General features: G+C 46.9%; 1 protein-coding gene across 6 annotated transcripts in view; it reads left to right on the forward strand.

The window, feature by feature from the left end:
- The window catches only part of GARNL3 (GTPase activating Rap/RanGAP domain like 3), a 110914-nt gene that overhangs the window by 90670 nt on the left and 7206 nt on the right, over window positions 1-13038 (forward strand). For all 6 annotated transcript variants that reach the window (XM_081896379.1, XM_081896384.1, XM_081896381.1 and 3 more), the window contains 8 exons: window positions 1100-1275; window positions 2482-2640; window positions 3217-3283; window positions 5330-5437; window positions 6626-6744; window positions 7270-7405; window positions 9883-10092; window positions 10905-11016. In XM_081896379.1, coding sequence (XP_081752505.1) covers window positions 1100-1275; window positions 2482-2640; window positions 3217-3283; window positions 5330-5437; window positions 6626-6744; window positions 7270-7405; window positions 9883-10092; window positions 10905-11016 — 1087 coding nt within the window. The remainder of the gene's footprint in view (window positions 1-1099; window positions 1276-2481; window positions 2641-3216; window positions 3284-5329; window positions 5438-6625; window positions 6745-7269; window positions 7406-9882; window positions 10093-10904; window positions 11017-13038) is intronic.

Consider the following 13038-nt stretch of genomic DNA (forward strand, 5'->3'; position numbering starts at 1 on the left):
GGGGTGGGGGAGCTTTTTCACCCTAGGGGCTGCCTTCCCTTCGGGTAACCTCCTGGGCAAAAGGAGGTGGGGCAACAAATATGCACTTTGCCTTTGCACAGTAGGCAAGTTTCTTCATGCACGCACCCCCCCCCCATACTATTCTCCACGCAGCCGAGGAGTTCGAGTTCAGGGACACATTCCGACCTGATAAAAACATTCATTGAGGGTATGAATCAGCGCTGGAGAGGGTTGTGGCCTGGGGAGAGTATGACGGTAGTGCTGAGATCAGGCAGTGGGTCCCAGCCATCCATCCAACCAACCAACCAACCAACCAGCTGAACGATGCTTTAAGGTTGTGAACATGTGAAACTGCCTTATCTTGGAGTCATCTGGCCTACTATTGTTGGGAGCTTTCTAGTGTTGGTGGCTTCCCCATCCTTGACGTCCTCTTTATATGGGGAATCTGGGGGTTTGAACCTGGGAATGTGTTGTCTGTGGGTGGAGTATGTGCTCTTATCATTGACCTAGGTGCCTGTCCTTGCGTTACAGAGTTTTCCTGTAAGAACACCCCTGCATTAAAGCAGGCTGATTTCAGGTGTCAGGGGACAGCAGCACAGTATAAGCCAATAGTTTTGAGTAGGTGAATGAGTGGAAACTACAAACCTAATTTCTTCCCCCTCCTCAGTCTCTAGTCAAGCTCAAGTCCCACACGGACCACAGCATAGCACTGAGTCTCTGGGGAAGGGTCATAGGTCAGTGGTGCAGAGTTTGTTCTGGGAGAAGCCCTTTTCTGAAATCCTGGACCACAGCTGCCAGTCAGCAAAGACAGTGCTTGTCTAAATTGTCCAATAGTCTGACTCAGTATAAGGCAGGTTCCTACGTCAGTGCAGCTGGGCAGTGATGCCTTCTGTCCCTTTGCAAGAAACAGCTAGATGTGGTGGTGCTAAAACATTTCTCCTGTGACCCAAAGCATGATCCGCTGTGGTCAGTTTCCAGCTCTCCTCTCCCATCCCTCTTAGCCAGGCTTTCCTTTGGGACATTACTCAGAGCTGTTCTTGACACACACACACACACACACACACACACACACACACTCAACTGAACCTTTGTTGCCCAGGCTGCCATCTGTATGCCATCAACACCCACCACAGTAACGAGCTGCGGATCGTCGCATCCATCCGGAACAAGCTGCTTCTCATCACCAGGAAGTTCAAGCAGTGGGAGGGTCTGAACAGTGGTCTCTCGTTGTCGCCTCAGTCAGAGTCCCCAGTTGAAGAATTCCAGTACATCCGGGTAGGTTTGAGGTAAAGCACCGGCAAACTACCACCGTCCACACATGCCTCCTCCTCCTTGGGTGCCTGGCAGAAAACTGTAAGCTGCCCCTTTAAGCCTAGGAGCTGATCCAGTCTTCCTGATCTTTAAAAATCCTTCAGAGAGGCCATGGGGCCCACGATCAAGAGGGGAAACTTTGGCCTTCCCAGTGTTATTGGGACTTCCAACTCCCTGAGCACACTGGCCAGCCCATCAGCACCTGGAGGGCCACAGATTTCCCCACCCTTGCCATAAAAGCAGCGACAGTTTAATATTATAGGCCAGTGGGAGGAAGATGTCACCAAGCCTTTAATCCAATGGATGCATTTGGAATGCTGAGAAAGTTCTTTGGGCGCCAGTCACTTAACGGGTTGCATAAGGGCTTCCATATCTTTACAAAAAAATGCAGAAAAGGAGGACCATAAAATGGTGCAGGCACACACACACACACACACACACACACACTATTCAGCCATCCCATCAATGGGAAAAGGCACCTACATCAGCCACCACCATGCTCACTCACAGAGAAGTTTTTTACACCTCAGCTCAGGTTTTGGGGGGTGTTCAGTGTAGGAGAGGCCAAGCCAATGCAAACAGGAACTGAATAGGGAGAGCAAGCAGCCCTTCATCTATTGCAGATTTTTTTAGGGGATATTTACCAAGATCTCTCGCAGACACCAGAGAGGGTCCTGATGGGATGCGCAAACTGGCCTCTATTGGTGCTGCATTGGCAACCTGTGTTCTAGACCAACAAACCTCCTTCAGTTCAGAGCAGCTTGGAATAGCCAAGTCTTCATTTGGCCCTAACCAGAGAGGGCACCAGACACACATCCAGCTAGAGGGAGTTCCACATGGACAGGGCACACTTATAGGGCACAGAGGCCTCATTTCCAGGGCCTACCAGCTTGATGGATCTTCATAGCAGGTCTGTGGGCAAAGCCTCCATGGCTGATCTGTGCATGCACATCAGCCTTTATCATGCTCTTCTAACTTTAGTTACCTTTTTATTACTAAAATGTTAAAAATGCAAATGATTTATTGTGGAAGGTTCTGTAATCTCTGTTGTTGTATTGGTTACCCTTTTCTGTACCTGAGGTCCTCAAGAAGTCTGAATTTTGTGTCCTGCATCTCTGTTCATGCACACACACACAATACCTCTAATGCAGCATTGTTTGGGGATTGCAGGAGATCTGCTTGTCTGACCCCCCTGTTGTCATGACATTGGTGGATGGGCCCACGGGGGAAAATGACAACCTGATTTGCGTCGCCTACCGGCACCAGTTTGACTTGATCAATGAGAGCACGGGTGAATCCTACAGATTGCACCATGTCGACTCGAGCAGGGTAAGTTCATTGGGTGTCACAACAGTTTGCTGAAGCTGCTGTCGCCCGTTTCCTTCGAAAGGGTCTCAGCCTCCCCACCCACAAGGCTGCCCAAGCAAAAATGCAGTTGATCTCAGGATCAGGGCCATCTCCTGCACTACACCTGATGTCTACTGTCAACCTGATTCAGTTGATTAAAAATGCAATCCTAGGTGATGAATCAGTCAAAATGAAATACTTTTGTCCTGTTACTTCCTGAGGTTTTTTTTACCGTCAAGATCACTGGGATTTCTAAGCGTGCTTAATTTGGGCTGGGTCATGCCCCCTGTGCCAGAAAACCAAAATGTATAATAACAGAAGCAGCACTTCTGCAGTTGTTCACTTAGGCTTTGAATTAGAAGTGTATGTAAAACAATTAGATTAAATTACAGACTAGATGCAGGTGCCAGAATTTAGAAACGTTTGGTGGGAATGTGATGGGGGTGGGGTGGGGCTTCTTCTTTTTCTCCTGATACAAAACCACTGAATTTTTCTCAAAGAGTTCGTAGGAAGCTCAGCCTCCAGCCTGCCCACTACCCTTGCCCGTTATCATTGCAGGTTAATTTTGTTGCAGCTATTGATGTGTATGAAGATGGAGAAGCTGGCCTGCTCTTGTGCTATAACTGTAAGTACTGCTCACTCGCTCTGTCCAGGGAGACGGTCTGGGGTCTGTCTATGGTTCCGTCTTGCATGGTTCCGGACACTAAAAGTAAAAGACTTGCTTCACACAGGAGAGGCAGTAAGGTAGAATAGGGACTGCTAGAGCTGAAGAGAAACACCCTCTGCTGGCAGTCAGGAAAGTATTTGGGGTGTTTACGTGCATGTGTTTGTGTGTGCACTTGAAAGCAGGGAGGCCTACCTGTGGAAATCAGAGGATGTTATTGAGATGATGTAACTTCAAGAATTTGCTTACTTTCCTCCCATTCCTTTTTTCCTTTTGCATAATGTCTGTTGGATTGTGAACCTGCAGGCAGGGATTCTCTCATCTTTGATGCAAAACATAAAACAGTTGGAAAACGTTCGGTGCTTTATAAATGATATTATCATATTTTATTTTTATAAGTGATATTATTAATGTTACTGTCATTTATAAAGTGGTAATAATAGTTCTACTAAGAGTACCTTGATTATGTTCTTGGATATAGCCCAATCATTATCCTCATCATATTTCATAGAATTACAGAATCATAAAGTTGAAAGGGACCCTGAGGGTCATCTAGTCCAGCCCAATGCAATGCAGGAATCTCAACTAATGCATCCATGACAGGTGGTCATCTTGCCATAGGACTGCCCCCATAGGCATGAAAAGCGTTTCTTCTCTTGCACACATGCCCCACAATATATATCCACTGCACATCAATGATTGATATATAATTCATAGAATATAATATAGGATAGGATAATAAAACAGTTAAACAATTTTAATAGAATAAGGTTAACAGTAAACAGTTTGTTTGGAAAGGGGCAGAGGTAAGAGAAGAGATAGATGGACTTGCTTTCCTGCTAGTTGCACATGTTCTTTGCATAAGCATGGTGGTGGGTGGGCAGCTGACAGGTGCATCAAAACAGCTGCCAGAAGCCAAAGTGAGTCTGGATTGATGCACTGGGCAGCCGCTAAGCTTTCTCTTCTCCATTAGCCTCATCCAAAACAAGGAGGGGCTCAAGTGGGTGGATGGGAGAATTCAGTAGTAGGCCAACCTCCAAGTCTTGCCCTCCCTTTTCCACTAGAATAGACAAATGAGCCCACACATAGTGGTAGTGGTGAAAATAGTCTATGCAGCTTGACTTGAAGGCAGGAAGACGGGGAATCTGGAAAGGTTTCTGCCTTCTGGCCACTTTGGCCATCACCCCACTTGCCAGTCCTCTGATTCTGGGTGAAGCTGACTTGAGCAAAAATCTCAGTTTCTTGTCAGTATATCTTATTGGCAAAGCAAAGCTAGGAACCTGGATGAGCAAAAGCCCTCACACATGTGGACAAAGCAGAAGAGCAAGGAGAAAGCAAGTGCCAAACTTCCATTTCATAGAACTGTAGAGTCGAAAGGGAGCCTCCTGGTTTGATACAGGCTGTGCAATGCAGGGTGCAACAGCAGCATCTCTGACAGATGGGCCATCCAGCCTCTGCTTAAAATACCACCTCCTGGGGCAGACTGTTCCACATGAAACAGCTGTTATCTTTAGGAAGATTCTCCTCACATTTAGCCAAAATCTGCTTTCCTGCCATTTCTGTCTTCTATACAGTGCTTTTTTTAGGGGTTCGCTACCCCCTAAACATTTTGAGAATCTAAGTTCGGCCTCATTGAGGGGCAGTATTTCAATATGAGTAGGAAAATGAGAGTATCCCTAAACATTTTTTTAGGAAAAACAAGCACTGCTTCTATATATTTGAAAACAGCTCTCCTCTCTCCCATGTTGAAGGTTGCCAGCTCCACTGGTGACTACCTGTGGCTTTGGCATCGACCGGATGCTTGAGCATGGAGTAGCTGAAGCCTTTCCCAGTGAAATGATGAGGCTGCAACAGGAGAAAGCTTCACTCCTTCTAATTTCTGTGTTCCTGGCTGTTGTCACAGGAGCAGGGCCAGTGACATTGCTTGGCTTCCTTGTTTTTCTGCATTTGGTGTCAAGGTCCATGTTTCTTTATTTGCTTGAAGTTAACAGGGGTCTCTTGTTACAGATGTCTGCTATTACCGCAAAGTGTGTCCCTTCAATGGGGGCTCGCCTTTGGTCCAGCCATCAGCATCTGACTTCCACTTCAGCTGGAACCAGGTTCCTTATGCCATTGGTAAGAAGAACCAGTTGCCTCCCCGTTTCCAATAAGTCTCTGCTGCTGTGTGAAGCCATTGTAATGTGGAGGGACAGCCTCTATGGGCAGGCAGAGGGAGGGAGGAGGACAATGTGGTGGCAGGAAGAGAGAAAAGGGGGTGGTAGTCAGCAGGGAATGCGGCCCTCAACAGAAAAGGTTTGCCCATCCTTAGCCTGCCTTAATTGTTTTGATCACATTATGCTCCTGTGTAACACGGAGACAACCATCAGTGTCCTGTCTTCTCCTGGATCCAGTGCACAAATGCCTCCTTCTGACTTCAGAGCCTGCCATTGCCCTGACCCATCTCTCCCCCCTTATATCCTTGCCCTTTGCTCCACCACCCTCAACTGTCCAAAGCTCTCCTGCTCCTAAAAATGACTCCACCTTTCCCTCTCTTTCTGCTACTTCTTCTGCCTGAAGCACCTGCACAACACAATCCTCTCTCCTGTCAAATCTCTCTGTCCTCAAAACTCTCATATTCTGGGAAGCCTTTGGCACAACCCCATCAGCCTCACCGCCTCCTAAAAACAGAGCTTTAGTATGTGCAGCTGAGGAGACCTGAAGAGTCTTCTTCCCATCTCCATTGCCTCTGTCTCTCCCCCCCCCCAGGTAAATTTTAGGGGCAGGAATCTGTTTTTGATGTTGTTGGACTTTGATGGTCCTATGTAAGTCAGTAATAACATGGTAAAGGCTTATTGTAGGTCAGGAAAACTTCAGAGCTCCATGATGCTTAGGACTAACAATGTCGGCACAGAAGCCCATCATATACAGTGGTACCTTGGGTTGCATACGCTTCAGGTTACATGCGCTTCAGGTTATAGACCTGAAGATGTGTCTTGTCTATTTTATTAATTAATTCCCACAACATTTTAATACAGTGGTACCTCGGGCTACAGATGCTTCAGGTTACATACGCTTCAGGTTACAGACTCCGCTAACCCAGAAATAGTACCTCGGGTTAAGAACTTTGCTTCAGGATGAAAACAGAAATCGTGCTCCGGCGGTGCGGCGGTAGCAGGAGGCCCCATTAGCTAAAGTGGTACCTCAGGTTAAGAACAGTTTCAGGTTAAGAACGGACCTCCGGAAAGAATTAATTACTTAACCCGAGGTACCACTGTACCATGTTGCATTTATTTCTTCATTAAATGCTTTTGTCTCCTCCTGCAGTTTGTGCTTTCCCCTATATTTTGGCCTTCACCACCGATTCCATTGAGATCCGATTAGTGGTGAATGGGAACCTCGTCCACACAGCTGTGGTCCCTGCGCTTCAGCTGGTGGCATCAAGGGTAAGGCAGTGAGATAAGAAATCTGGTTTCCTGTGCAAAATTCCCCTTCTTCTAGACATGCCTCTTCTAGTACTACAAAGGCAGAATCATAGAATTGTAGTGTTGGAAGGCACCCTGTGTTTCATATTAAGACTGCATCATTTAACCCATAAGCCCACTAAACAAGCGGGACATGCAACAGAACTTTACTGTGTGATTTTCCTGTTCAGGCTGCCGGCCAGCTGGCCATGCTCTTTTCCATGATACATCATTCCATTCCATTCCCACTCCCACTTCTGGGTTTTCTTCCTAACTGCCAGACAACATTCTGTGCTCACTGAGTGTCTTCTGTCCCCATAGCCTATTTTGCCCTCATTGCTGCCCAAGTTATCCCTCCCCGGACAAACATTTTGGTACTTATACAAACCTTGGGGTATCCTTTTTGTGGGTGCTACTGGAGATGTTTGTGGTCACACGGGTGCCACCGTGACAACCCATAGCTTCAGATAAGTCCATTTTGCTAACACTGCCTCTTTCTCCTTCCAGTCAGATATCTACTTCAGAGCCGTAACGGCAGTGAGCGAGCCATCCAACGGCAGTTCCAAGGAGACTAATTCACCTACTACCCCTCAGACACCATCAGTCAATGAAATCCCTGTTTTCTCTCCTTCTGCAGCAGAAGGTAAGGAAGGGGCTGAGGCCAGCTGAGAATTTGTTGCTTCTGTAGTATGTTCAGCTAAAGCAGCGGTTCTCAACCTGTGGGTCCCCAGATGTTGTTGGACTACAACTCCCATCATCCCTGAGCTCTGGCCTTGATAGCTAGGGGTGATGGGAGTTGTAGTTCAACAACATCTGAGGACCCACAGGTTGAGAAAGGCTGAGCTAAAGCATCAGTCTTCAAACTTTTTGGGCTCAAAACTGTCCTTTTATCCCAAATCTGCACAATGTCAGACTTAAGGAGATAGGAATACATATTTTTCCATTCCGTGTTCATTGCATGCAGTGCTGCTTCCATTCCACTGCAGTCATCTTCCACCTAAACTGGAGTTATTTGCCTTGCTATCATCTGTGGTGAAATTAACTGATATGTGTGATTCACTAATTAAATGTGTAAAAAAATATATTTTTTTAGCTAAGCCAATTCAGATGCATAGATGTTACATGTTTTATTTCTTTTTAGCTACTGCTGTTTTTAACCATATTGTAAATACCTGTTTTTTAAACTAGTTTTAAATGGATAATCTTAATGTTTTATTTTAATTTTTTTGTAAACTTAGAGGTTTTGCTTTGTTTTACATTCAAGTGGTATATAAATTTTGTTAAATAAATAAATCTGGCAGAAGAGTGCTAACTTCATATAAAATCGGTTGTCTTTTTAAGGGAGTATAGGATCAATTGAAGAAGGATTAGGTGAATTAAGAAAAATGAAATGTGGGTCTAATTAATGGAGTCATTTGTTTTACTTATAGGTTATAGAAAACAATGAACACTATAAAGGAAAAAATAGTGTTAGATATTATAGTAGAACAAATGTTACGTTGCATAGAAGATTCTTATTCCTTTTTGTAGAATAATTTAAGAAATGTAATTTGAAATACTGTTCAAGGAATGTAATTTGAAATACTGTTCAAGGGGGGAAGGGTTTAATTTATATTTATGCTTCAGTCAATATTACTTTTGTAATACAGTGTGGTATGGAAAAAAATAACAAATTAGAAAAATAATAAAAATAATAAATCAATAAGGCATACCTGGAGGATGTGGACTATTTAAACCCCTTCCAGTCGGGCTTTAGGCTCCACGATGCGACTGAAACTGCCTTGGACATGCTGGTTCATGATCTCTGGTGGGCTAGGGACAGAGATGAAAGCTGTTTCCTGGTTCTGCTGGATCTCTCAGCAGCTTTTGATACTGTCAACCACAGGATCATCTAGGAGGGCTGGGGGCAGTGGTTTCACTCCTTCCTCCTAGGTTGTGTCTAGAAAGTAGTGGTGGGGGGGTTAATGTTCAAACCCCATGGCGCTCACTTGTGGGGTGCCCCAGGACTCCAAACTCTCCCCCATTCTTTTTAACATCTATATGAAACCGCTGGGTTTGGGCTGGGTGTTCACCAGTAAGCGAATTATACCCAGCTCTACCTTTCTTTTAATTCAGAACCAGTGAAGGCGGTGAACATCCTGTGTGAGTGTCTGTAGGGGGTTGGGGGGAGGGGTGGTTGGGGGGAGGGGGTAGATGGCAGTCAACAGATTGAGGTTGAATCCCGACAAAACAGAAGTACTGTTTCTGGGGGACAGGGAGCAGGCAGGTGTGGAGGACTCCCTGGTCCAGAATGGAGTAACTGTGCCCCTAAAGGACCCACAGCTGTCCATGGAGCCACAAGCCAAGGGCACCAGTGTCCAGGGCAGCTGTCTACCAGCTCCATCTAGCACACCAGCTTGGACCCTACCTGCCCGCACACTGTCTTGCCAGATTGGTACATACTCTGGTTATCTCCCGCTTGGACTACTGCAGTGTGCTGTATGTGGAGCTACCTTTGAAGGTGATTCAGAAACTACAATTAATCCAGAATGCGGCTGCCAGACTAGTTACTGGGAGCTGCCTCCGGGACCATATAACACTGGTCCTAAAAGATCTACATTGGCTCCCAGTACATTTCCTAGCACAAATCAAAGTTATGGTGCTGACCTTTAAATCCCTAAAGAGCTTGTATACTTGAAGGAGCATCTCTGCCCCCATCGTTCTGCCCGGACACTGAGATCCTTCTCCGAGGGCCTGCTGGTGGTTCCCTCATTGTGAGAAGTGAGGTTACAGGGAACCAGGGCACACAGGTACGGCCTTCTCGGCAGTCACACCCTCCCTTGGAACACCCTCCCACCAGATGGCAAGGAAACAAACAATTATCTGACTTTTGGAAGACATCTGAAGGCAGCCCAAATAGGGAAGTTTTTAATGTGTAATGTTTTGCTGTGGTTTTATAATTTGCTGGAAGCCACCCAGAGTGGCTGGGGCTACCCAGTTAGATGGGCAGCATATAAATAATGAATGATTGTTATTATTATAAGGAGGGTAAAGGAGTTTTTTTGTGGACCGCCAACTCACCCGCAAGCCTGCTTATCGTCAACTCCTGCTCCACGACCCTCCTCCTCCTTGTCACTTCAGGTGAAGCTCTGTGCAAAAACATCTACAAGATCCCCCTGAGCAACCTGGTCGGCAGGAGCATCGAACGCCCACTCAAGTCCCCCCTGGTCCCCAAAGTCATCACCACCCCGACGTCGGCCAGCAGCACCTCCATCCCTGTCGCTCCTTCCCTCTCTTTGTCGCGCATAGAGATCAAAGAAATCGCAACCCGGACACGCAAAGAATTACTTGGTAAAGTAATAGGGCCATCCAGGGGCATAGGCAGCAAGGGATCCTATTGGGTGAAAATGCAACACCCTGGTGCTGGAGTTCATTGTATTAGGAATGTTGCTCGCCCCCTTTCCTCCTGCTTTCTAACTCTTTAAGCATAAAGTCAAGATGCTATTGACTGACACTGCAGGTATTGATCTCTCATTCAGGCTTGCTTGAATCTCTTGACTGTGGCATGGGCTAGTCTGCTTGTCTGTTCAGGGGCTTGCAGATTTCAGCAGAATATGGTAGCCAAGCCCTCCCCAAATCCCGTGGTTGTCAGGAATCTGACCTCAAACTGTGTGCCCCTGCATTGTGAGATCAAGGACAATCTCCACCTTTTTGGTGGGGATTGTTGCTCTGCCACCCTTCCAGCTCCAAATTTGGAGCTTGTGATTTGTAACTAAGTTGCCAAGGCACTTAAAGAGCCTTAGCCCCCTTGGCACCCCAAATGGTGAATCCCAGCCTCTCTCACCAGCTTGGATCTGGAGAGGAGGGCAGTGATCTCCCCTGTCATTGACCAGCAAAGCTCAGCACTAAGGCAGTGGTCCAAGCTGGAGAGGAAAGCCAAGAGACTTCTCATCACCCTTTGCCAAAGGCAGCAAAAGGCTCACTACAGCGATGACAGCAAGACGATTTATAGATTCCCCCGTCTGTTGTTGTATTACACTTACCAGTGATCACCTCGGAGGCCCCTTTGGGGAACAGCCAGGTGGAATTAGTCATTGACAAATGAAACAATTCCATTGCCTTTACTCTGAGAATTCAGAAGCATTCCTTTCTTCTTCATCCAGGTCTCCTAGACGGCCAAGGTCCCAAGTCGGAGGGAGGACAGAAGCAGAAGAAAACCCCCCAGAAACAGTCAGACCCCAAGCCAGGAACAGTACGGTCAACAAGTAGTGACAGGTAACATAGAAAGGTGCAATTCTTTGAGGGGTAGAAGCAGCACTCTGAACAAGAGTGCATATTCTCATCTGCAGCCGCTAAACTGCCTATTAGGTCAGAATCATGTTGCATACTCCCAATTGAATGCCTTCCTTTAATTCTTTGTAAAACCTGCAAGCAGCAAGGGGTGGGAGGCTTCTAACCACCCCCATCCCCATCCAAGGTCTTGATCCAAATCACACATAGCCAGAGCTGCATAAAGGAGAACTCTCCAGCAGCAGTATGTTTTTGGACATGAGTTGCTGGGAATTGTAATTGGTGGAGAGTGCTGTTCTGTGTCTGCTCCCACTTGCAGGCTTCTCATTAGGGCATCTGGTGGGCCATTGTGAGAACAGGATGCTAGACTAGGTGGTCCTTTGGCCTGATTCAGCAGAGTTCTTCTTACATGGGCTACAAAATGTAGTTAAGACCACCAAGTAAAGGTAAAGGGACCCCTGACCACTAGGTCGTGTCGCGGATGACTCTGGGGTTGCGGCACTCATCTCGCTTTATTGGCTGAGGGAGCCGGCGTACAGCTTCCGGGTCATGACTAAGCCGCTTCTGGCGAACCAGAGCAGCGCATGGAAACGCCGTTTACCTTCCCGCCGGAGCAGTACCTATTTATCTACTTGCACTTTGACGTGCTTTCGAACTGCTAGGTTGGCAGGAGCAGGGACCGAGCAACGGGAGCTCACCCCATCGCGGGGATTCGAACCGCTGACCTTCTGATCGGCAAGTCCTAGGCTCTCGTTTAACCCACAGCGCCACCTGTGTCCCACCCACCAAGAGGATTAGGCAAATTCATGGAGGATAAGCCTATCAATGCCTACTAGCTGCAATGGCTATGTTAGCCCTCCTCTGTCTGAAGCCATCACAAAGTGATGTCAGTATTCAGTGCCAGTAAGTACTGTCACGCATACAAAGATCCCTGGTTGAGTGTTTACTTATTTATTTAAAGCTTTCTCCCCCAGTTCTTCAGAGATCAGCTTCCTCTTCCTTAGGCTTAAAATACATGACACCAAAGGGAAAATGGATGGGGAAGGAGGGGGGGGAAGCAATTCACCTCCCGTACTTAGCTGCAGCTTGGTTTGACCCTTTGTCAGACCTCCCAATTTTTTAAAAAATCACAAAACTTTGTTCCACTAATCTCGCATGAAATCACTCCTCCAAGTTATTATATGTCTAATAATAATAATAAATAATAATAAATTTTATTTATACCCCACCCTCCCCAGCCAGAGCCGGGCTTAGGGCGGCAAACACCAATAAAATCACAGTAAAAACACAATAGGGGAAAAAGAGGGGTGGGGAACCAATTTAAAATACAGGTCTATATTTAAAGTAGCCCATAGATCAAGACCATAAGGGGAGGGAAACATAAGGGTCAGACCGAGTCCAAACCAAAGGCCAGGCAGAACAGCTCTGTCTTGCAGGCACTGGGGAAAGATGTCAAGTCCCGCAGGGCCCTAGTCGCTTGTGACAGAGTGTTCCACCACGTCGGGGCCAGTGCTGAAAAGGCCCTGGCCCTAGTTGAAACCAATCTAATCTCCTTGAGGCTCGGGACCTCCAAAGTGTTGTTATTTGTGGAACTTAAGGTCCTCTGCAGGGCATACCAGGAGAGGTGGTCCCATAGGTTAGTGGGTCCTAGGACGCACAGGGTGGCCCAACTTTTCATAGCAAGTGGACCATGAGTACTTTAACATGGAACCCACAGGCCACACACTGCCTTGTCGGGGGGGGGGGGGGCAAGGCCAAAACCTGACACACACCCAGCTGGGAAGGTGCTAATTAGGCTTTGGGAAGGAGGTGAGAGCCCTCATCCTTCCCTGGCTTTGAGAGGTGTCAAATGTTGAACTGCCCTGGTCTATCAAATGGGAGGAGCTGTACATGGTAAGAGAGAATAAATATTTGATCTGCTGTGATCGCAGGTTATGGATCTTTTTTGTGGCGGAGGTGAGAGGTGGTTGAATTTTCCTTTCTTGATTTCTGCCTTCCTCTCCACAG

The sequence above is a fragment of the Podarcis melisellensis genome (genome assembly GCF_964234715.1).
Source record: "Podarcis melisellensis genome assembly, chromosome: Z".
Taxonomy (NCBI): domain Eukaryota; kingdom Metazoa; phylum Chordata; class Lepidosauria; order Squamata; family Lacertidae; genus Podarcis; species Podarcis melisellensis.